Here is a 23,578-nt window from a genome sequence, read left to right as displayed (position 1 = left end):
TGATGTACATCGAAGGATTATCATGGGACCTTAGAAAGTGAAAGAGAGAAGATAAAGTGGTGTGAAAAGTGAGACACTCTATGCAGAGGTGAGGGGTTCCTGTCTGGGGGGTGAGGATGGGAGATGAAGAGAGGAGGTCCAGAAGTCTCCTGGGTTTCAGCCTCACCTACCAGGCACGTGAGCATGGCCAGCTCCTTCGGCCCCCTTGAGTCTCATTACCTGCCCTGCTAACCTCACAGGGCCCTGGGGAAGAGGGCGTGAGGTGAGAAAGGAGACTTGTGAAAGTGCCTTAAGAAAAAAAGCCCATCAAACTGTTGCAGGAAGGGGGATCCCTTCCAGGGCCCGAGAGCGAGCTCTCGTCTAACACTCGGAAATGAAGTGTCCAAGGAGACTTTACTGGGAAGGGGCGCCCGGGCGGAGGGCAGGAGGGAAAGGGAACCCAGGAGGACTGCTCTGCCACGTGACTCGCTGTCTCGGGTTTTATGGTGATGGGGTTAGTTTCCGGGTTGTCTCTGGCCAATCATTCTGACTCAGGGTCCTTCCTGGTGGCAGGCACGTCGCTCAGCCAAGATGGATTGCAGAGAGAAGGATTCTGGGAGGTTGGTAGGACATACGGTCTGGAGTCTCCTCTCTCCTTTTGACCTTTCCTGAATTCTTCCGGTTGGTGGTGGCTTGTTAGTTCCGCATTCCTTACCAGAACCTCCTGTCACAAGAAAACTCGTGCAAACGGTTACTGTGGTGCCTGGCCCGGGTGGGCAGGTTCCATCCGTGGTTCCCCTAACAAAACTGCACAAAAGGCTGGCTTTGTGCTCACTCCCTCCTCTGCCTGCCCCAAAGTCACCACCCAGGAGGCCAAGGGTGTTGCTTGGAGTCCAGCCAGGCGCAGACCTCAATCGGCATCAGCAAGTCACTTCTCCACTTGCTCTCTGAATTATTGAGCTCTCCTGCCCAACCCAGCCCCAGACCTGTGACAACATTAAACCTTTAAATAGGCCTGGGCCTTGGCTTAGGAGACAGTGTTTCCTTATTGTCCCTGACGCCCTCCCCACTCTTCAGAGAGCAGAACACCATGGAGAAGGCTCATCTCCACGCTCCCCTTGGCTGTGGATCATGGTGATGGACTCCACCTGGGTCCTAATTCGAGAACAGGCCCGGCTCTCAGCCCAGCCCTGAACTCGTCCCTTGCCCTGAGCTCTTCCATCTATCCCTGCCTGCCGAGCACCCGCTGAATATCTGATACCCTTCTCCCAGCCAGCCCATGGCAGTCCTGGGGCTAGAAGGCTCCCCAGGAGGCCATTCTGTCCCTTCTGCTCTCAGGCTGGTGCAGACAGATGTGCAGACAGTTGTTAACTGCAGCTCTGTCTTGCCCCGACTCCCACCCCTATCTCCTGCCCAGGGAATTAAGGCCCAGAGGGTTAATGCTTGGGTGTCCGCATCAGTCCTGGAGAAACTTTTGTGTGGACTCTCTGGAAGATGCTGGTTGTTTAGAGGCCCCAGAGGAAGAGTCTAGGGAGAGGGTGGGAGAACCATTGTGGGGTGGGGTCAGGAAGGGAAAGCCCTCCAGTGCCGGGACCCAGAGGATGAAGGGCTGTGCTGTGTGGGCTCAGGAGAGCCCAGCTGAGCTGAACGGGATCCTGCCTGCTTCTGCACATCTCATTGGCATGTGTTTGTTTGTGGGTCCTGCCTGGACTAGCCAAGAGTCCAGCCCTCCTCTCCACCCCACCTTGCCGGGGCTGAGCCTGCAGAAGGCTTTGGTCTGCCTACCCCACACCCCTCCTCCCTCCCCAAAACCTCTTCTGGGTGTCTCCCACCCCCACTGGCCCCTCAACCAATACTTGTTGAATGAATAATTATTGCTCTGAGCCCTGGAGGAAGGAGTGGGCAGTGTCTCCAATGAGCTGTGACCATGGCCTCCATAAAGGCCTAGGGCTGGGGTCCAGGAACGGTGTGGACCCCTCTGCATCCATGCAGTCATGTGGGTGTGTGCTGGGTGAGCTTGCTGGTCAGGCCAGGGCAGGTGCCACCATGAAGGGACAGTGCCATCTAGCTGCACCTGGGGCCAGAGCAGCAACAGGGTCCTAGAGTTGGCTCAGTCAAGCGATGTCATCCAGGGAATCCCTGGGCACCGGCCAATTCTTTAGCAGACCAGTGGCCTTTCCTGCCATATAGGGGGTGACACAACCTCAGCTGAACTGGTCCTCAGCTAGGGGACCTGTGCTGCTGAAAGGGGGACCCAGGTCAGACTGAGGATACCCTTGGAGGAGCCCCAGGTGGGGACTAGGCTTATCAAAAGCACCTGGAAAGGGACTTCCCTGGTGGAAGTCCACGCACCTAGAGCCCGTGCTCTGCAACAGGAGAAGCCACTGCAATGAGAAGCCCAGGCTCCGCAACAAAGAGTAGACCCCGCTCGCCGCAACTAGAGAAAGCCCGTGTGCAGCAACGAAGACCCAACGCAGCCAAAAAGAAAGAAAGAAGAAAGAAAGAAAAGAAAGAAGGAAGGAAGGAAGGAAAGAAAGAAAGAAAAGAAAAAGAAAGAAAGCAAGCAAGCACCTGGAAATGTCTGACTTGAGCCAGATGGGGACCAGGCTGCTTACAGAAGTGGAGTGTCCAGGCCATTGGGTGGCTGTCCTACTGTGTGTCTGTGCTCCGCTGTCCAGAGTGCAGTGCAGCACTTCAGCTGTGGGACAAGTGCACGTCATCAGGACTGCTGAGGTGCTGGGGCAGGGTCTGCACCATCCTGTCTTCCCCACAGCCAGGCAACATCCTGGCACCACATAGACCCTTGCTCTGTGGCTCTGCCTGGCAGGAGCTGACCAGTATGAGAAGAGCCTTCTAGCAGTCCAGGCGGTCTGGGCACCAAAAGGGCCACTCTCTGAGATGACAAGTCCCTGTCACGGTCAGTGTTCCACCAAGGCCCCATCAGCCGGGTCAGATGCTAACCGTACTACCGTGCTGGGAGGGAGGCTGGGCTTCATGCCTTCTGAGGTTCCTTTAGTTTATGATTCTGTAGAATGTAAAATTTTACGTTCTTAATTTGTAAAATTACATTCAAATTTAAATTTGCTTAATTTAAATCTCTGTCACAAGTTGAGAAGCAAACTCAGAGATGGAGATAAGTGTGCAGGACATTCATTAGGGAGTTCTCTTGGGATTGTCACCTGTGGAAGAGGGTTTGGCAGCAGGGTTGACCAGAAGGAGGTGAGCTGCACTGCAGTCTGAACAACTGCCCAGCCAACCCTCCCAGGAGCACAGGAGCTGGCAAAACTTTCAGAGGTGACCCAAATCGAGGTGAGAATGCTGGGCCTTAGGACCTCATGTTAATTGTCACTGGGTGTAGGCTGGCTGGTCACACCTGCCAAGGTGTGACCTTGGGCAATCCAGAAGGGCCGCAGCTGAGGCTGTCTGCTGGCAGCCATTCCAGCAGCTGGGGAGTGTCCTGCATGCCTGGAGCGGAATCTGGGCCACAGGGCATCACAGCGTCTACCACTATTCCTGTGGTGACATTTTAGGCAGCAGTGAACCAAGCAAGAATGGTGGATTTGGGGCAATGGACTTTGCCCAGTGTTTCTAACCCCTGCTCGGGAGCATCTCCCTGAGGGCGATGGCCAGAGTCCTCCAAGCTCCTCTTCTGAGAGGAGGCGTGGCTGGAGGTCTGTGGGGAGACAGTGGGAGCAAGAGGCTGCCCAGGGATCAGAGGCCTTTGCTTTAACTGCCAACAATTAGATCCAAGGGAAATCAGCTCATTTCCATTCTCACCATGCAGGGGCCCTAATTAAGATTTAAACTCATGTTTCCTTTTTTCTTTTTAAAATTTCCTTGGTAGGTAATTAACTTTTCCTTTCTGTGGGTAAGCAATTAATCAATGCTGTGTTAGTGACCGTGGAGGTCAGAGCACTGTGATTTGCTTGGGAGTTTGTGTCTTTCACTTACTTCTACTTTCCAAAAGAAGGACCTGCAGCAGGGGAGGGAGCAGGGGGAAGAAGGAAAGATGCTCTAGTGAGCATCGGCTGTGCAACGGATTCTTTGTTAGGATTCTTATGAAGTCCTTACAACATGAAATCCTTACAACAAGGAGGGTATAAATGGTTTTCCCTGGAGCAGCAGAGCAGCTGAGTGCAAAGGTGCCCCTATCTAAGTGAGCTTTCCCTCAAGAGGGGCCAGCCGAATGCTTCCCGGGAGCCTAAATTGGTTCCTAGACCCAATTGCAACATGTGGGGGACTGTGAGTGCATGAGGTGTGTGTGGGGGGGTGTCTCCCAACCAACAAGCAATTCTCCGAGGCCACGTGGGTGTCCTACATACAATTGAACTCGATTCTGACACTATCTACCCAGAGACAGCATCAGATTCCACAGCTTAAGGGCTCCTACAAGACTTCCTCCCACATCACCCCACTCTCCTGCCCTTCAGACACCAGTTGCTAGTCCAGGTTGTTAACTGGACTTCTGACAACAAGCTATAGATTGGAGGTTCCAAAGACATCCTCCTTGGGTTGGATTCATTTGCTAGGTAGGCTCACAGAACTCAGAGAAACATTTTACCCACTAGATTACCAGTTTATGAAAGGGTATGACTCAGGAACAGCCAGATAGAAGAGATACGTAGGGCAAGGAAGGTATGGCAGAAGGGCACGAAGCTTCCATGCCCTCTCCAAGTGCCACTCTCCTCAGCTCTCTATGTGTTCACCAACCCAGGAGCTCCCTAAACCCTCTCCTTTGTTTTGTTATTATTATTATTATTATTTTGGCTGCACTGCACAGCATATGGGGATCCTAGTTCCCCGACCAGGGATAGAACCCACGTCCCCTTCATTGGAAGCCAGTATTCGTAACCACTGGACTGCCATGGAAGTCCCTCCTTTTGGGTTTTTATAGAGCTTCATTGCACATTCATGATTGATCAGATCGTTGGCTGTTGGTAATTGATTCAACCTCCAATCCTTCTTCCCTCCCTGGAGGTTGGTGGGTGGGAATGAAAGTTCCAACCCTTATTCACATGGCAGGCTCCTCTGGAAACCAGCAGCCAACCTTAGGTGCTATCCAAAAGTCATCTCATTAACATAACAAAAGACACCTTTGTCTGCCCTCCTCAATTAGGAAATTCCAAGGGTTTTAGGAGGTCTGTGCCAGAAATGGGATGGGTATAAAGACCAAATATATATTTCTTATCATAAATCACAATATCACAGGGCCTGAAAGCTCCTCTGGCTGAGTTGGGCTGGGCTCCATGGGCATGTGGGTCCTCCCACTGCCAGTCTCAGTGCCTGGGAGCCTCTCTTCTCTCCCAAGGCCCTGGGTCCACCTCCCCACAGCACATACCTGAGGGAGAACATGTGGATCAATAGGATTGTGTGTAACTTGCAAGTGAGAGTGTAAATTGGTGCAACCATCTTGGAAAATGATTTGAAGTTGTCTTGTTTGCATATCCTAGGACCCAGCATCCTATGCTTAGGTATAAATGTGGAGAAACTTGCACACATGTACGAGAAGACATGGACCCAAGAGACAGCATTATTTTTCAAAGAGGAGTGGAAACAACCCAAATGTCCATCCACAGGAGAATGGATAAATAAAGAATGCTGAGGTAACCCAGAAATAAGAATGCCAGGAAGCAGCTACCCCTCCAGAGGAGGGGAACAAAAGGGAAAAGAAGAGCTTTATAGAGGCTTGAATCTTGGAGGAGGGAGCACCACTTACTACTTATAGCCAATCATTTCTATAAAGATCAAAAAAGCAAATGAAACAAACATATTAGTTAGACATCTGTGCCTATGTGGCAAAACTTTTTGAAAAGCAAAGGAATGATAGACATAAAATTCAAAATGGGGTTAGCCTCTCACACAGGGAGGCAGAGGGTAGATGACAGGAGACGTGATGTTCTGGTTCTCGTGTGAGTGGTGGGTTCATGGGTGTTGATCATATTTTGTTGTTTTTTTAAAAAATTTTGTTTTTAACATTAAAAAATTTGGGGGGAAGGGGATTTCCCTGGCGGTCCACTGGTTAGGACTCGGTGCTTTCACTGCCATGGCCCCGGGTTCAATCCCTGGTCAGGGAACTCAGGTCCTGAAAACTGCATGGCCAAAAAAAAAGAAAAAAAAAATGTTTTGTGATAGCTAGCCTCTAAGAAGGACCCCAGCGGTCCCCACTTCCTGGAATTCATATTCCCTCCCACTTTGTTCTAGCGCCACATGGCTTTCAGGATCTTAGTTCCAGGCCCCAGCAGTGAAAGAGCCAAGTCCTAACCACTGGACTGCCAGGGAACTCCTGGTAGGTCCCTTCTGAGGTTGGGTTTTAATATTTTGGTTTCTCTTGCTCTCTTTCCCTGGGAGAATTTGCTCTGGGGGAATCCAGCTTACATGTCGCCAGCAGCTTTATGGGGAGGCCCAAAGGCAAGGAACTAAGGGCTTTCGAGGAAGACAGTGTGAGTGAACTTGGAAGTGGAGCCACCCCAGCTTTCAGATGACCACAGTCTCAGCCAGTGTCTTGACAGCACCTGCATGAGAGACCCTGAGTCAGCGCCACCCAGCTAAGCTGCTCCTGGATTTCTGACCATCAGAAACTCTGTGAGGTAATAAATGTTTGCTATTTTAAGCTGCTACATTTTAGGGTAATTGGTTACATAGGGTTAGATAACTAATACATACTCTTTGATATGTATAGAACATTGAATTTTAAAATATAAGTGAGAAAGCATTCAGAGGTAAAAGAAGGAGGGAATGTAGCTTGGAGGCGGGCCAGTTGGAGTAGTGGTCGTGGGCGGTGGCACAGCCATGACGTGCGTGGGACAGCGGGGCCCGGGGCTCCGGCAGGAGGGCAGCACGCGTGCAGGAGGAGGAGAAGGAGGGCAGCCTGGGATCCTGGTGGCGGGGCTGCAGGGCCGCTCTCGACCACACGAGGGCGCCCCACACCGCCACATCCAGCCTGGGGGCGGCAGGAAAGGAGGGAAGCGTGGGTGGGGGAGAGGCCTTTTGGGGAGGTTGGGGTCGGGGGGAAGCATCCTGTGATGCAACGCTGAGACCCTCACATGGGATTTGGAAGGTGGAAGGGAGCCAGAGGCCGCCTTCCTACTGCTTTGGCTGCTCCCTTCTGGCAAACGGGGTCATACAGATGTGCATCTTCTACTGCAGTGATGTCCAGTGTGTGGTCCCTACCCCCGGCAGCAGCATTGGAGGCCCTGCCTGTTCCTTGGATCCCCAGGATACACTTGTATCCTGAATTCAGGAGTGCCAGGGCAACCTCCAGATGTTCACCTTCCTCTCCTGCCCACAGCGAGGGAGCAGATCCTCTGGAGACTCAGCCTTACCTCCTCCCCTCCCCCGTCCAGCCATCCAACCACCCCATTAGCACCTAACCCCCCCCGTATCAAGTCACTCTCTGCTCAAAATACCTTGAGTGGTTCCTGTTTCCTGTGCTAAACTCTGGTTGATACGACTGTTGTTATCCTTATTTTACAGATGGGGAAACCGAGGCACAGAGAAACAAAGTGATCTTCCCAGAGCCACACAGCCAGTGGGTGGTAGGGCCAGGCTCCACACGCAGGTCTTTCTGAGCCCCGAGCCCACTGCACCATCTTGCCTGGTGAATATGTGCTGGTGTTGCCGGCTGTGGGAGGAGGCCCTGTGAGCTTTTAGGCGGTGGGCTGGGCTGACACCCATGGCAGGTCCTGAGCAGGTCCCCAAGGTGTCTGTTCCTTCCTGAGAAGCACAAGCGGCTCAGGTTCCTGGGGACTGACCCCGAGGCTGGGGCTGTGGGATGTGTGGGGCAAGGAGGCTGCTGAAAGCGAAGCCGTCTGGGCACCACGTCAGTCAGTTCCCAGGGTTGGAGCCCATCAGCAGTGTCTGGAGAAACACTTAAGTGACCAGTGCAAAATCAAATTAGGGGGATGGTGAGGTGGAGGTGTCACCAGGCCCGGAGGCCGTCTTGGGTGGCACCACCTTGGTGAACTTGTAGTGGTTTGTTCTTGTCAGTCCCCCAGGGTTGAATGGAGCCTGAGGGTCTGACAGACACATGATCATTCACTCGCCTGAGGCCACACGCCAGGTTGCCTAGTGGGGAGTTCTTACAGGAGGGTATCTGTCATCTGGACTGGAATGTCCTTCCTGCGTGCTTAGCATTTTTGCTCCCTTTGGCTGATAGAACTATGGGTGGGGAAGGTGAGGCACGTGCTACGGATGGGGAGAAAAGTAAACCCAAAGGAGTTGGTTGATGCTTCAAGTGTTTAAAAGAACACCAGTCTTTGGCTACATCTGAGAGCACTGAGCAGGGCAGCTTGTGTGCCAGTCCCCACCCGGGGGAGTTCCACCTCTTGAGTCTTCATTCACTCATTCATTTATTCATTATTTTATACTTTCAGCACATACTTGAATGTTACCACATACCACATCCTTGACTGCATACCAGAGATGGAATCTTCAGATACTCAAAGTCCCTGCCTCATGGAGCTTACATTCCAGGTGGAACACATTTTACTGTGCTTTCTTGTGCTCTTTTGACCCATTTCTTTAGGCAGATAATACATTTTCTTCTCAATAATTTTAGATGTACTACCCCAGCCTCTGGTTGCCTCTTCTATAATCAGGCCTAGAGAACTGGGCTCAAGGAATAGGGACATTCACTTCCTACTCTATACTAACCCACGTTCACCCAAAGGGGAGAGAGAGAGGGAGAAGGTTGGGGGGTGGGGTGGGCGTAGAGCACAGGTGTCTCTTCATTCATTTCTCCAAGGCAGCCCATAGGCACACAGGGATGTCCTCTGCCCTCTGCCCTCATCAGACCTGGGCTTGGGAAACACTCTGCCCTTGATTCACTTTTGAGTCCTTGGAGTTCAGCTCCTGGATTTTTGGGGTTCTCATCACATTGTGTTATAAGTACTGATATACTTTTATTGCCCCCAACAGACAGAAAGCCTTTTTTTTTTTTTAAAGTAAGCAGGAGTCTTCTTCCTTTTTTAAAAACATTATTTATTTATTTAGGCCTCATCTGGTCTTCATTGCTGCACGGGGGCTTTTTCCAGTTGCGGCAAGCGGGGGCTACTCTTCGTGTGGTGCGCGGGCTTTTCATTGTGGTGGCTTCTCTTGTTGCAGAGCTCGGGCTCTAGTCGCATGGGCTTCAGTAGTTGTGGCATGTGGGCTCAGTAGTTGTGGCTCGTGGGCCGTAGAGCTCAGGCTCAGTAGTTGTAGCACACAGGCTTAGTTGCTCCACGGCACGTGGGATCTTCCAGGACCAGGGCTCGAACCCATGTCCCCTGCATTGGCAGGCAAATTCTTAACCACTGTGCCACCAGGGAAGTCCAGACAGAAAGCTTCTTATTCAACGTTCTGTCTTTCTAGCCCAGCCCAGGGCCTGATGCATAGTCTGTTAACACATGGTTGCTCAATTAAGATAATTTGTACAATTTCAAAGCCTCGTTGGTTCTACTGTTGGTCTCTACACACCTATCTCTGGTTTTTCCTTTCTAAGAGAGATGCCATCCTTCCCCTATCTACCCACGCCCATCCAACTATTCAGGGCCCAGCTGACATGCCACCTCTTCCAGGAAGCTTCCTCAGCCCTCCAATCAAAAGGGATGTCTCTTTGCTCACTGTCTCAAGAAGTTCACACTCTGATGTGTGTGATGATGGTGGTTCAGAAAAGCAAGTCACAGTGATAAGTGTTATTTATGATAGAGGTAATGACCATAGTGAATATTGAGTGTTTACACGAGGTCAGGAAGGATTTTACTGCCATTGCCTTGTTTAATCCTCATAGCAACCTTCTAATGGAGTTCTGCTGTTATTCCCATTTTACAGATGTAGAAATTGAGGCTTAGAGAGGTTAAATGCTATGCCTGGGGAGTCAGAGCTGGGGAGGGTCTGAGCTGGAATTTAACATCAAGGTTTATTCTCTTAATAACTATTGCAGTCTAGCCATGAAGAGACATCAGAACCCAAAAAGGGCCACTGAGAAAATTTGGAGAGTGTATCAGTCAGGATTGTGCACAGAACAGAATCACTAAGAATGATATGAAATAAGCAATTTATGATAAGAATTACACCTTACATAATTGTGGGAACCAGTGAAGGATTCCGTGGAAGGTTGTGGTCCCTGCATCTGGCCTGGGCCTGGAATTGCTGTATACCTGCATGGACAGGATTTGGGAAGAAAAACTGGAGGTGAGGCTGGGGAGAACAAGGTCAACAAGCCCCATAAGAACAAACTAGAACCCATGTCTCTCCCTTACTGCCTCCAGCCTTGACAAGCCAGGTGACCTGCAGCAGAAGTTGCTGGTGCCATTTGGCCTGGAGCTGCCCAGGTAGGTGGCCCAGGACTTGGAGGGAGCTGGAGCAGCTGTGAGCTGGGCTACTGTCCGGGCAGTGCCAACAGGCTGAACCATCAGTTAAGTGTCAAGGTTGCAATAGTACCTCATTTTGGCAGTGTTACACAAAATCATCTAAAACTTAGAAATAGGGCAAATGATGATTATGTGTCCTTTCAAAGTCCTCCTTGGATGGATCCTTGTCTAATGTACCTACCTACAGATTATTTAATTCTCTAGGTTCTAGAATCCAGGAGAATAAAGCTTTTTTTAAAAAAACATTTTTTTAATGAAGTATAGTTGATTTACAACACTGTGTTAATTTCTGCTGTACAGCAAAGTGATTCAGTTATACATATACATACATCTTTCTCATACTCTTTTCCATTATGGTTTATCACAGGATAATGAATAGAGTTCCCTGTGCTGTACAATAGGACCTTGTTGTTTGTCCATTCTGTATATAGTAGTTTGCATCTCCTAATCCCAAACTCTTAATCCATCCCTTCCCCGTGCCCCTTCCCCTTTGGCAACCACAAGTCTGTTCTCTATGTCTGTGAGTCTGTTTCTGTTTTGTAGATAAGTTCATTTGTGTCATATTTTAGATTCCACATAAAAATGATATCATATGGTATTTGTCTTTCTCTTTTTGACTTACTTCACTTAGATGACAATCTCTAGGTCCAACCATGTTGCTACAAATAGCATTATTTCACTCTTTTTTATGGCTGAGTAGTATCAGGAGAATAAACCTTTGCTATCTATTTACTATTGTTTAGGGACCAGGCTCTGGGATGCTCTGTGTTCACTCATAGTTTTTGCCTTGCAGAGATGCAAATGATCCCTCGTCCAGTAAAAATATATAACCCTGGTAGGAGCTCAGCTGAGACAGGAGCAACAGAGCTGTCAGGTGTCAGAGTAGTCAGTTAAAGCAACCAGCCCTAAATGGAAGAGGTAAGCCTGTAACCACTTACTGTGATGGTATAAACAAGAAGCTAAAACTGAGGAAGCAGCAGCTCTCCCTGTTCCATTTTCCTGAGGCCCAGGTGGATCAGCACAGATGTGGGGTCATCTCACTATTGAGGGAGTGCCCCAAAAAAGGCTCCAGCAGTTTGATGGACTCAGTTTGGTGAAGGGTGAGGTGGGGAAAGACCTGGGCACTGAGGACTGGTTTCCCCCTCCCCCCTCCCCTGCCCACAAGGAGGCCTGGGCAGAAGTGCCTGAAGAGGACCTCACCAAGGCCTCAGGTAAAGAGACCTGGGAATGAAGGCAGTGGCTGAGGAATGTACATGTGTGAAAGAGCGAAGGTTAGTTAGTTTTATTGTATCTCTAAGTTTGCAATCATTCCGGCATTCCTTTTTTCATCGACTATATTGTTTCTTGAATTTTCCTTTGAACTGGATTTACTATTCTGCTAGTTCCTTCGTTAAGGAGTTAAACTAATCTTTGCCACATGCTCCTTATATGCGTGTATGATGGGCATGTTTTAACCTCGTCATGGTTATACTTTGACAGTAGCAGTGTTGAGGGTGGATTGGAAGCGAGGAGCGAGACCCCAGCCTGTGGGGGTCCTTTGGAGGCTATTTCAGGAATTCTGATGAGTGTGTGAGGGCCTGACCCAAGGCTGTAGCAGGGAAAACAGGTGAGGAGGGGGTGGACAGGGGAGACACTGAAGCACAACAACTTTTGGGTGTTGGTAAGTGATGAGAAGTAAGCAGGAGGGATTCCTTCCATGTGGGAGGAGGCTAAGAGTACTCCAGAGCTTCCAGCTCAGAAAACTAGCCCAGCAGGTCCAAGTCTTCCTTGGCTCGTGCTTATCCTCAGCATCTGAGAAAGTGGATAATGCTTAGAATTTACCTGGTTCTAGGACTGAGGCAGTGGTTGTCACTAAATGACTCTACAGCCTCAGGGGATTAATAGGTACAAACCACTGTGTAAAAAATAGATAAGCTACAAGGATTTATTGTAAAGCATGGGGAATGTAGCCAATATTTTAAAATAACTATAAATGGAGTATAACCTTTTAAAATTGTGAATCACTATGTTGTACACCTGAAACTAATATATTGTAAATTAACAGTACATCAATTTAAAAAAATCATTGACACTTGGTTCCACACTAATCGGACTTATCTGGTCTTGGGTGTGTCCAAGTGATTAGAATTTTTATTTATTTCTTTTTCTTTTTTTTTTTTTTTTTGCGGTACGCGGGCCTCTCACTGTTGTGGCCTCTCCGGAGCACAGGCTCCGGATGCTCAGGCTCAGCAGCCATGGCTCACGGGCCCAGCTGCTCCGCGGCACGTGGGATCTTCCCGGACCGGGGCACAAACCCGTGTCCCCTGCATCGGCAGGCGGACTCTCAACCACTGCACCACCAGGGAAGCCCTCTTTTTCTTTTTTTTAATTGAAGTACAGTTGACTTACAATATTGTGTGAGTTTCAGGTATACAGTAAAATGATTTGGGTATATTCTTTTATTGATTCTTTTCCATTATAGTTTATTATAAGATATTGAATATAGTTCCCTGTGCTATACAGTAAATCCTTGTTTTTTATCCACTTTATATATGGTAGTCTCTGTCTGTTAATCTTATACTCATAATTTATCCCTCCTCCCTTCCCCTTTGGTAACCATAAATATGTTTTCTATGTCTGTGAGTCTATTTCTGTTTTGTAAATGAGTTCATTTGTATCATTATTTTAGATTCCACATATAAGTGATATCATATATTATTTGTTTTTCTCTCTCTGACTTCACTTAGTATGATAATCTCTAGCTCCATCCACGTTGCTGCAAATGGCATTATTTCATTCTTTTTTTACAGCTGAGTAATATTCCTTTTTTATTTTATATATATATATGTATATATATATATATATATATGCCACATTTTCTTTATCCATTCATCTGTTGGTGGACATCTAGGTTGCTTCCATGTCTTGGCTATTGCAAATAGTGTTGCTAAGAACATTGGGGTGCATGTATCTTTTTGAATTAGAGTTTTCATCTTTTCCAGATATATACCCAGGAGTGGGATTGCTGGATCATGTGACAGCTCTATTTTTAGTTTTTTAAGGAACCTCCATACTATTTTCCATAGTGGCTGCACCAATTTACACTCCCACCAACAGTGTAGGAGTGTTCCCTTTTCTCCATACCCTCTCCAACACATTATTTGTAGACTTTTTGATGACGGCCATTCCAAGAGCTGTGAGGTGATACCTCATAGTAGTTTTTATTTGCATTTCCCTGATGATTAGAAATGTTGAGCATTTTTTCATGTGCCTATTGGCCATCTGTATATCTTCTTTGGAGAAAGGTGTGTCCAGGGGCTTCCCTGGTGGCACAGTGGTTAAGAATCCATCTGCCAATGCAGGGGACGTGGGTTTGAGCCCTGGTCCCGGAAGATCCCACATGCCGCAGAGCAACTAAGCCCGTGCGCCACAACTACTGAGCCTGCGCTCTAGAGCCTGCGAGCCACAATTACTGAAGCCTCTGTGCCTAGAGCCCGTGCTCCGCAACAAGGAAAGCCACTGCTATGAGAAGCCAGTGCACCGCAACGAAGAGTAGACCCCGCTCACCGCAACTAAAGAAAGCCCGCACACAGCAACGAAGACCCAAGGCAGCCAAAAAAGAAAAAGAAAAAGAAATGTCTATTCAGGTCTTCTGACCATTTTTTAAAAATTAATTTATTTATTATTTATTTTTGGCTGCCTTGGGTTTTCGTTGCTGCGTGCAGGCTTTCTCTGGTTGCAACGAGCAGGGGCTACTCTATGTTGTGGTGCTTGGGCTTCTCATTGCAGTGGCTCTCTTGTTGTGAAGCCCAGGCTCTAGGAGCATGACCTTCAGGAGTTGTGGCACATGGCTCAGTAGTTGTGGCTCACAGGCTCTAGAGGGCAGGCTCAGGAGTTGTGGCGCACGAGCTTAGTTGCTCTGTGGCAGGTAGGATCTTCCCGGACCAGGGCTTGAACCCGTGTCCCCTGAATTGGCAGGCGGATTCTTAACCACTGCGCCACCAGGGAAGTCCTTCTGCCCATTTTTTGATTGGGTTGTTTGTTTTTTTGTTATTGAGTTGTATGAGCTGTTTGTATGTTTTGGAAATCAAGCCCTTGTTGGTTGCATTGTTTGCAAATATTTTCTCCCTGTCCATAGAGCATTTTTTTGTTTTGTTTATGGGCGATCAGGATTTTTAAAAGCTACTTTAGGTAAAAACTGTTTTGATAGACTGAAAAGTATTAGAATTTACTGACTTTATCCAGGTGTTTCGCAAAGTGACATAGTAACATCAAATATAGTCATCAGGTGGTAAGAAGCAGCATAGTGTCTAACCCTGGTCTTTCCTTAAATTTAATTACAGATTATGTACTTTGTTTAATGTCTTTCTCACCCTCTAGACTATAAGCTCTCTGAGGGAACATCCCCATGTTAGTCACTATTGTATATTCCCAAGGCTCTATACAGTGTTGGGCATGTGGTTGGCCTTCAGATATTACATATAAGATGAATAAAGAAATACTTATAAAAATTTAAAAAATGTCTCTACAGCCTCAGATTTGAAAAGTATTCAGAATTATAGTCAGAAAAGCAGTCAGGTGCTTTTCTTCCTTTTTTTTTTTTTTTTTTTTTTTAAGTGGGGTGGGAGGGTACAGAGAATGAAGCACAGCAAGAAGAGAAAAACACCCCAGGGTGAACATCTCTTGAATACACATTTATAGATTGTCAGCCTACCGAGGGACTTAGTCCCAGCCCACTTCCCCTTCTGGCTTCTTAATGGCTGCTGGCCACCTCCTCCTGCAACCCAGTGGGCAAGAGCTCAGCAATGAAAGCTCTTTTAATTCTTGAAATGGTAAAAGCATGGTAGGAAAGGAAATCCACAAGTGAAGAAATCACATTATGAATTCCAGTGCCAAAGAAAAGGACTGTAAATCAGATTGCGAATTCATTGGGGACTAGGAATCATCTTGCTCTTTTTGGTGCAGGACCTGAGTGATTGCTTTGGCCATTATTTACCCTCCGGGATTACACAGGACTCGCCTCTTCCATTCTGGTGTTTGTTTCCAGAGTTTCCATCCAGCCCCACCTTCAGCTCTAGCCGCTGAGCTGCCATGTTCTTCTGACAGTAGATGACCTGCTAGGATGGAGGGGTTGTGTTGTGAATTTTTTTGGTTTTTGGTTTTTTCACTTTTCATTGAAATTTTAAATTTACAGAAAAGTTGGTACAGAGAGTTTCTATATGCTCTTCACCTAGCTTCCTCTGATTTTTTTTTAATTTAATTTATTTTTTTAAAAAATGTTTTATTTCGGGCTTCCCTGGTGGCGCAGTGGTTGAGAGTCCGCCTGCCGATGCAGGGGACATGGGTTCGTGCCCCAGTCCGGGAAGATCCCACATGCCGTGGAGCGGCTGGGCCCGTGAGCCATGGCAGCTGAGCCTGCGCATTAGGAGCCTGTGCTCCGCAACGGGAGAGGCCACAACAGTGAGAGGCCCGCATACTGCAAAAAAAAAAAAAAAAAAAAAAGTTTTATTTTATATTGGAGTATAGTTGATTCACAATGTTGTGTTAGTTTCAGGTACACAGCAAAGTGATTTAGTTATACATATTTTGCTTCCTCTGATGTTAATTTCTTTCATAATCATGGAACATTGGTCATAACTAAGAGGTTAACACTGGACAATCCTATTAACTACAGACCAGTTTTTCCATTAATGTCCTTTTGTGGTGCCAGGATCCAATCCAGGATATCACATGCATTGTTTTTAATTATAGCTACCTCCCTGGGGTTTTGTGTGGATTGGATGATAAACTGCACGTAGAAGGGCTATGTAAACCATGAACTATGTAAGCGTTATCAGCAGTTCTTTTTCATTGTTGTTCTGGTTAATGATGAAACATACTGACGCTTCCCTCACTGCACAGCTCGGTGTGAGTAGATTCCAATTTCATTATTTATTTTTTTTTTTTTTTGCGGTACGTGGGCCTCTCACTGTTGTGGCCTCTCCCATTGCGGAGCACAGGCTCCGGACGCACAGGCCCAGCGGCCATGGCTCACGGGCCCAGCCGCTCCGCGGCATGTGAGATCCTCCCGGACCGGGGCACGAACCCGCGTCCCCTGCATCGGCAGGCGGACTCTCAACCACTGCACCACCAGGGAAGCCCCAATTTCATTATTAAAATGACTAAAACCATATGCTGGGCACTTTAATCCTCACAACAATTATATTATGCTTCTGTTATGAGACTCAGAGTTGATGTACTTTTAGGCTTTCTAGACCCTCCCAGGTAGAGTTAGGTACCTTCTCATGTGCTGTCCCGTCACAGCACTTACTGTGCAGCCTTCCCCACTAGACTAGGGGCTGGGGGTTCCAGGAACTGGACTTTGTTCACCGTTATCCCCTCTATCCAGCAAATAGTCAGGCATATAGATGATACTCAAAAAAAAACACTGCTTAGATGAATGAATAAATGAAGGCTGATCTTTTAACCATTCCTCTATTCTGAAAACTGCTGTTTTCCTTCCAACTTACTGTTAACTGTCTGCCTTCCCCTACCAGAAAGTGAGATCTGTGGAACACAGAATGAATCTTCAATGCCTAGAACCCTGCTTAGAACTGACACGTAGGGTAAATGTCAATAATATCTGTTGAGTGAATGTATGGAAATGTAGACTTCCTCCTTTGGTCCACATCACCCTGTCTTTTTGTGACATCATTGTACCCTTTTCTTTCAAAAAAAAATTATTTATTTAGGCTGTGCCGGGTCTTAGTTGCGGCATGTGGGATCTTCATTGTGGTGTGCGGACTCAGTTGTGGCATGCATGCGGGATCTAGTTCCCCAACCAGGGATCAAACCCGGGCCCCCTGCATTGGGAGCACAGAGTTTTACCCACTGGACCACCAGGGAAGTCCCTCACTGTACTTTTTTCTGATGCTGATCTCAGTAAGATAATGTTCAAAAGCATAACGCTGTGATATGGGTAAGTGCGGAATGCTCTGGCTTCCTGAGTTAAACATGCATTTGCAGCTGAATGATGACTGGAAGGGGAACCACAGGAATGCTGTCCCCAAGAGCACTGTCTCCAGGAGGGAAGCAATGATGGCTGCCACAGGTGGCCTGTTGACTCTACCCTCCACAGCTTTGTCCAGGACAAGCAAAATCATGCCTTGAGGCTATTCATGCTCTGTGCTCTCAACTTCCATGTCACACTCGCCTCCCTTTCACCAGAATGCAACCCTTAAAGATAAACAAATAGATAATGGTTTATAATAATCATTAGCTTTATTTTCTTAGGAGATAAGTGCCTCTTGTCAGAACTCTTCTATTTCAAATCTATTCATTTTTCCTCTGTTATTAGTGAAAATCACAATCACATTCACGTTAAGGAAAATGAATATAGGGAAAAAGTCACCATTCCAACACAAGTATGGTTGGAATTTTGTGTTTATCTCTTTCCTCTTTTTTTCCCTGAGAGTATATTATATATACTTATCTAGTTTGTGTTCTGCTTTTTTCACATAACATTGTATCATGCTTATAACAGACAGATCTTTCCATGCTATTAGACTTCATAACCATCTATTTAAATACACTGCCACACATTTAAGGATGTTCAAATATATTGTTCATTTCACTGTCAGATATGCCAGGAAAAGTCACCTAAAGAGTTTGAAGGACAAAACCTCAAGGCACCTAAATATTTTTAAGACTGTTAAATGTCAGGATTAAAAAATAAACCTTCTCAGGAATTCCCTGGCAGTCCAGTGGTTAGGACTCCACACTTCTACTGCAGGGGACACGGACTCAATCCCTGGTCAGGGAACTAAGATCCCACATGCCACGCAGCACAGTCCAAACACAAAAAACAAAAAAAACCTTCTCTAAAAATATACGGAGGACAGCACATGGGAAAATGGTCAACATCTTTAATGTTCAGGGAAATGTCACACACTACATACCAACTAGAACGGGAAAGTTAAAAAGATTGGCAATGCCAAGTGCTGACAAGGATGTAGAACAGCTAGAATTTTCATACATCGCTAGTGGGATTATCAAATGGTATAGCTACTGAGAAAATAGTTTGATAGTTTCTTACAAAGTTAAACATGCACTTGCCATATGACCCAGCAACTTCAATCCTAGGCATTTACCCAAGAGAAATGAAAGCATATGTCTGCACAGATCTCTATGTGAATGTTTATAGCATCTTTACTTAGAACAAAGCTCAAATGTCCAACTGGTGGATGGATATACAAATTATGGTACATCTATACAAAGAAATACTGCTCAGCAATAAAAAGCAATGAACTACTGAAAAATACAACAACATGGATGAACCCTAAAACATTATGCTATTGTGAAAGAAGCCAGACACAAAAGGCTACTCCCAATTGCTTTACTCACAACACTTCTGACACCAAACGTGTGGGTTATTTCCATACCAACAACCATTTCGCCAACTCTCCAGACACCAACTAGGTTTCCTACAATTCAATTCAGTTCTGACATAAAGTACCCAGAGTTAGTGTCAGATTCCACAGATTTAAAGGCTTAGTCTCACAAGACTGCCCTCACTTCAGATTCCAGTCTCAAGTCCCAGGTTGCCACCTGTACTTGTGACCTATCAGCTATAAATTGGGAGTTCCCATGACTCCTTCATCAAGTTTGATAATTTACTAGAATGGATCACAGAACTCAGGGAACACTTTGCTTACGTTCACTGATTTATTATAAAGGATACAATTCAGAACAGCCAGATGGAAGAGATGCATAGGGTACAATATGATGGGGAGGGGAGGTAGGGAGCTTCCATGCCCTCTCTGGGCACACTACTCTCCCAGTACCTCAAAGTATTCACCAGCCAGGAAGCTTTCTGTAGTTTAGGGGGTTTTATTACATAGGCATGATTGATTATATCATTGGACATTAATAATTGAACCCAACTTCCAGCCCCTCTCCCCTTCTCAGAGGTCAGGGAATGGGGCTGAAAGTTCCAACCCTCTAATCATGTTTTGGCCTTTCTGGAGACTAGCTCCTAGAAGTTAAGAAAGGGGTCTCCAGCCACCAGTCACCTAATTAGCATGCAAAAGAAACTCTTATCACTCCAGAGATTCCAAGGCTTCTAGGAGCTGTATACCAGGAACTGAGGATAAAGACCATATATATACTATTGTGCCATAGTTACATACTATGTGATTCCATTTATTCCATTCTGGAAAAGATAAAACTATAGGGGACAGAAATCAGATCAGTGGCTGCCAGGGGCTATAGTTAAGGGGAGGGGATTAACTGCAAAGGAGCAGAAGGGAATCATTTTGGCTGTTTGAAATATTCTATATTAGTGTGGTAGTTATTTGACAAAATACCTGTGTCAAAATTCATTAAACTTTACTCTTATAAAAGGGATTTGTACAGTATTTAAGGTATACCTTAATAAATATGACTTCAAATAAAAGCTATTTCCTTCTGTCACCTTTTGCAAATCCCCTGCCCCTAAAGGACGTGACATATTTATTATGACTGTTGTAAAGGAAGGAAATAAAAGTTCTATCAATGAACACCTGGTATGACTTCCACAAAAATGTCCACTATCCACTGTAAGCACCAAGAGTAGAACATGATTCAGTAGAATTTTTCAAGTATCTTTGGTCCAAAGCTTCTGTTTATCCCTGACTTCAGCCTGAAAGTTTCTCCTCTTTGGGTCCTCCTTCTGTGCCTTTCAGTTCTGGAGATTCTGCAGCTTTAATAACTTCTTTTGGTTCCATCTCTTTACTTTCCTTTTTCTGCTTCGCCTCTGCCTTCTGTTCTTTTGCCTCAAGTTGATAATGGATGCCCATGCCAATGCAGAGATAGATGCCTGAGACAATAAGGATTATGCCGCATGCCCAGTATGTATATTTGTAGTCTCCGTATATGTCACTGAGACGACCTAAGGATGTCCAAAAAAAAAAAAAAAAAAAAAGTTATGTGGGTAAACAATTATACCTTTCCCAAATAAAGCTTAAGGATCCACTCAAAGAGCTCATAAAAGTCTAAACAGAAACTGCTCAAAATTATTTGATCTTTTGTTTATGATGTCAACTGATTTTGGATGGCCCTGTGTATTCTGTTATCTTTAGCAACTTGAAAATAATTAAATCTTGGCAAATTTGAATTGGGAAAGTCCTAGAGACCACCTAGAGTCAGTCCTCTCAATACTCAATGGAAAAATTTGTTGCTCAAAAGAGGTTTAGTAGTCTTGCCCAAGGCCATAGAGCTAATTCCAGTCTCCCAGGCCAATGCACTTTCTCTGACATCAGCATTTCCCAAAGGGCATTCCTGTGAACACTCATCCTCTGCTAAAACATTAACTAACAGCAACACCTTTCCACCATTCTAAGTGCTTAATCCTCACAACAGGAAGGTTCCAGCATCATCCCCATTGTATAACAGAAAAACCGAAGGACAGAAACCTTCAGTAACTCATCCAAGGTCACAAAGCTTGTAAATGAAACAGGTTGGCTTTCAACCCACCAAGTCTGACTCTGAGGCCTGCACCATAACTTCTGTGCTACAGGATACTCCCTAGTGTTTCCAAAGTCAAGTAAATTTGGAAATGACACAGTCTTTTCTATTAAAGGCTTTATGAGGTAAAGAAACTTATTTACTTATTTATGAGGTAAAGAAACTTATTTACTTTGGTGTTTCCAATCTTTTTTTGGCCATGAAATCCTTGTAATAGTAAAATTTATTAGTATCTCAAACTAGTATTAAGAAATAAACTTTGGAGGGACTTCCCTGGTGGTCCAGTGGTTAAGAGCTCTATTCACAATAGCCCGGAGCTGGAAACAACCTAAGTGTCCATCATCGGATGAATGGATAAAGAAGATGTGGCACATATATACAATGGAATATTACTCAGCCATAAAAAGAAACGAAACTGAGCTATTTGTAATGAGGTGGATAGACCTAGAGTCTGTCATACAGAGTGAAGTTAGTCAGAAAGAGAAAGACAAATACCGTATGCTAACACATATATACGGAATTTAAAAAAAAAATGTCATGAAGAACCTAGGGGCAAAACGGGAATGAAGACGCAGACCTACTTGAGAATGGACTTGAGGATATGGGGAGGGGGAAGGGTGGGCTGTGACAAGGCGAAAGAGAGGCATGGACGTGTATACACTACCAAACGTCAGGTAGATAGATAGTGGGAAGCAGCCGCAGAGCACAGGGAGATCAGCTCGGTGCTTTGTGACCGCCTGGAGGGGTGGGATGGGGAGGGTGGGAGGGAGGGAGATGCAAGAGGGAAGGGATGTGGGAACAGATGTATATGTATGACTGATTCACTTTGTTATAAAGCAGAAACTAATTAAAAAAATAAATAAATAAACTTAAAAAAAAAAAAAAAAAAAAAAAAAAAAAAAAAAGAATCCACCTTCCAATGCAGGAGATGTAGGTTCGATCCCTGGTGAGGGAACTAAGATCCCACATGCCGCAGGGCAACTAAGTCTGCGCGCCCCAACTACTGAGCCTGCACGCTCTAGAGCCCGCGAGCCACCACTAGAGGGCCCGCGTGCTGCAACCACTGAGCCCACATGCTCTGGAGCCCATGCCCCACAACTAGGGTGCCCAAGCACCACAATGAAGATCCCGTGTGCCACAACTAAGACCCAACGCAGCCAAATAAATAAATAAAAGAAATAAACTTTGGAAAATACTACCCATATAAAGGACATAATGACCAATTCAAATATGACTCTATATGGTTTTCCAATGCAGGGCATCATGCACTAAGCAATACTTATTGATTCTCTAAATATACACACGGCCCTGGGTCTGCTAGGCCCTGAGTTAAGGGTGAGCAAAGGAGGTAACATCCACAGCTCAGTGGAGAAGATAAATGTTAATCCAATAACTACACAGACTGTGACAAGTGCTACAAGGAAGGTTTGAAGGCAGAAAATAGGGGTTTTAAGACCAGCAAGTAGGGTCAGAAAGGCTTTTCTTTTTTTTTAATTTAAAAAAATTTTTATTTTTGGCTGGGTTGGTTCTTTGTTGCTGTGCGCGGGCTTTCTCTAGTTGCAGCGAGCAGGGGCTACTCTTGGCTGCAGTGCTTGGGCTTCTCATTGAGGTGGCTTCTCTTGTTGCGAAGCACGAGTTCTAGGCATGTGGACTTCATTAGTTGCGGCACGCAGGCTCAGTAGTTGTGGCTCGTGGGCTCTAGAGTGCAGGATCAGTAGCTGTGGAGCACGGGCTTAGTTGCTCTGTGGCACGTGGGATCTTCCCGGACCAGGGCCCGAACCTGTGTCCCCTGCATTGGAAGGTGGACTCTTAACCACTGTGCCACCAGGGAAGCCCAGGAAGGCTTTTCTTAAAGTGTAAACTTAGCCAAGACTTACAGGAGGATGGGAGTTATCAAGGAGAAGGGAGATGGGAAAAGGCTCAGGGCAGAGAACAGCAAGTGCAAAGGCAGTTGGTAGGAGGAAGCACAGGGTGTGAGAGGAGAAGCACAGAGCAAACTGAGTGGTGGGAAATGAGGCTGGAGACACAGGTGGGCCAGGCCACGCAGGACCTAGTAGGCCACAGCAGGGAATTTGACCTTCACCCTGAGAACGTGGGAAGCAACTGGAGTGTTCTGAGATGAAGAACAGCTGGAGTGGATATGGGTAAAATTAGAAGGCTACTGACAGAAGATAGGAGATTTGGATGAGTGGCGGTTGTGATGGAGAGAAAACGGGCAGATTAGAAAGAGATTTAGGAAGCAAAAATGGACAGGATTTGGAATCTCCTTGGGTATATATAGGGAGGAGTGAGGGTGGACAGGTCAGTAGTGGATCTTCAGTTATGTATCCTTCCTTCCTTTATAGTACATAATCTCAAAAGCATGAGTCACATCCAGAAGTCCCAATAATTGTTGTGTTTTGTATTAATAATAATTTTAAAATGTAAACCATTTAGCATTCTTTTTTTTTAACATCTTTATTGGAGTATAATTGATTTAGTGTTGTGTTAAGTTTCTGCTGTATAACAAAGTGAATCAGCTATATGCATACGTATATCCCCATATCCCCTCCCTCTTGCATCTCCCTCCCACTGTCCCTATCCCACCCCTCTAGGTGGTCACAAAGCACCGAGCTGACCTCCCTGTGCTATGCAGCTGCTTCCCACTAGCTATCTGTTTTACATTTGGTAGTGTATATATGTCCATGCCACTCTCTCACTTCATCCCAGCTTACCCTTCCCCCTCCCCGTGTCCTCAAGTCCATTCTCTACGTCTGTGTCTTTATTCCTGTTCTGCCCCTAGGTTCTTC

At 46.2% G+C, this 23,578-nt stretch overlaps 1 protein-coding gene across 1 annotated transcript in view; it reads right to left on the bottom strand.

The window, feature by feature from the left end:
- Positions 1 to 19,043: 19,043 nt before the first annotated feature.
- The window catches only part of LOC308612143 (monocarboxylate transporter 1-like), a 38,077-nt gene continuing 33,542 nt past the window's right edge, over positions 19,044 to 23,578 (bottom strand). Inside the window, exon 5 of the mRNA XM_081224442.1 lies at positions 19,044 to 20,214. Within this exon, the coding sequence (XP_081080568.1) occupies positions 19,961 to 20,214 (254 nt within the window). The 3' untranslated portion in view covers positions 19,044 to 19,960. The remainder of the gene's footprint in view (positions 20,215 to 23,578) is intronic.

The sequence above is a fragment of the Mesoplodon bidens genome, assembly GCF_964165515.1.
Source record: "Mesoplodon bidens genome assembly, chromosome: 2".
Lineage (NCBI taxonomy): Eukaryota > Metazoa > Chordata > Mammalia > Artiodactyla > Ziphiidae > Mesoplodon > Mesoplodon bidens.
Note: the sequence above shows the minus strand (reverse complement) of the source record. Positions and strands in the feature narration are given on the sequence as shown.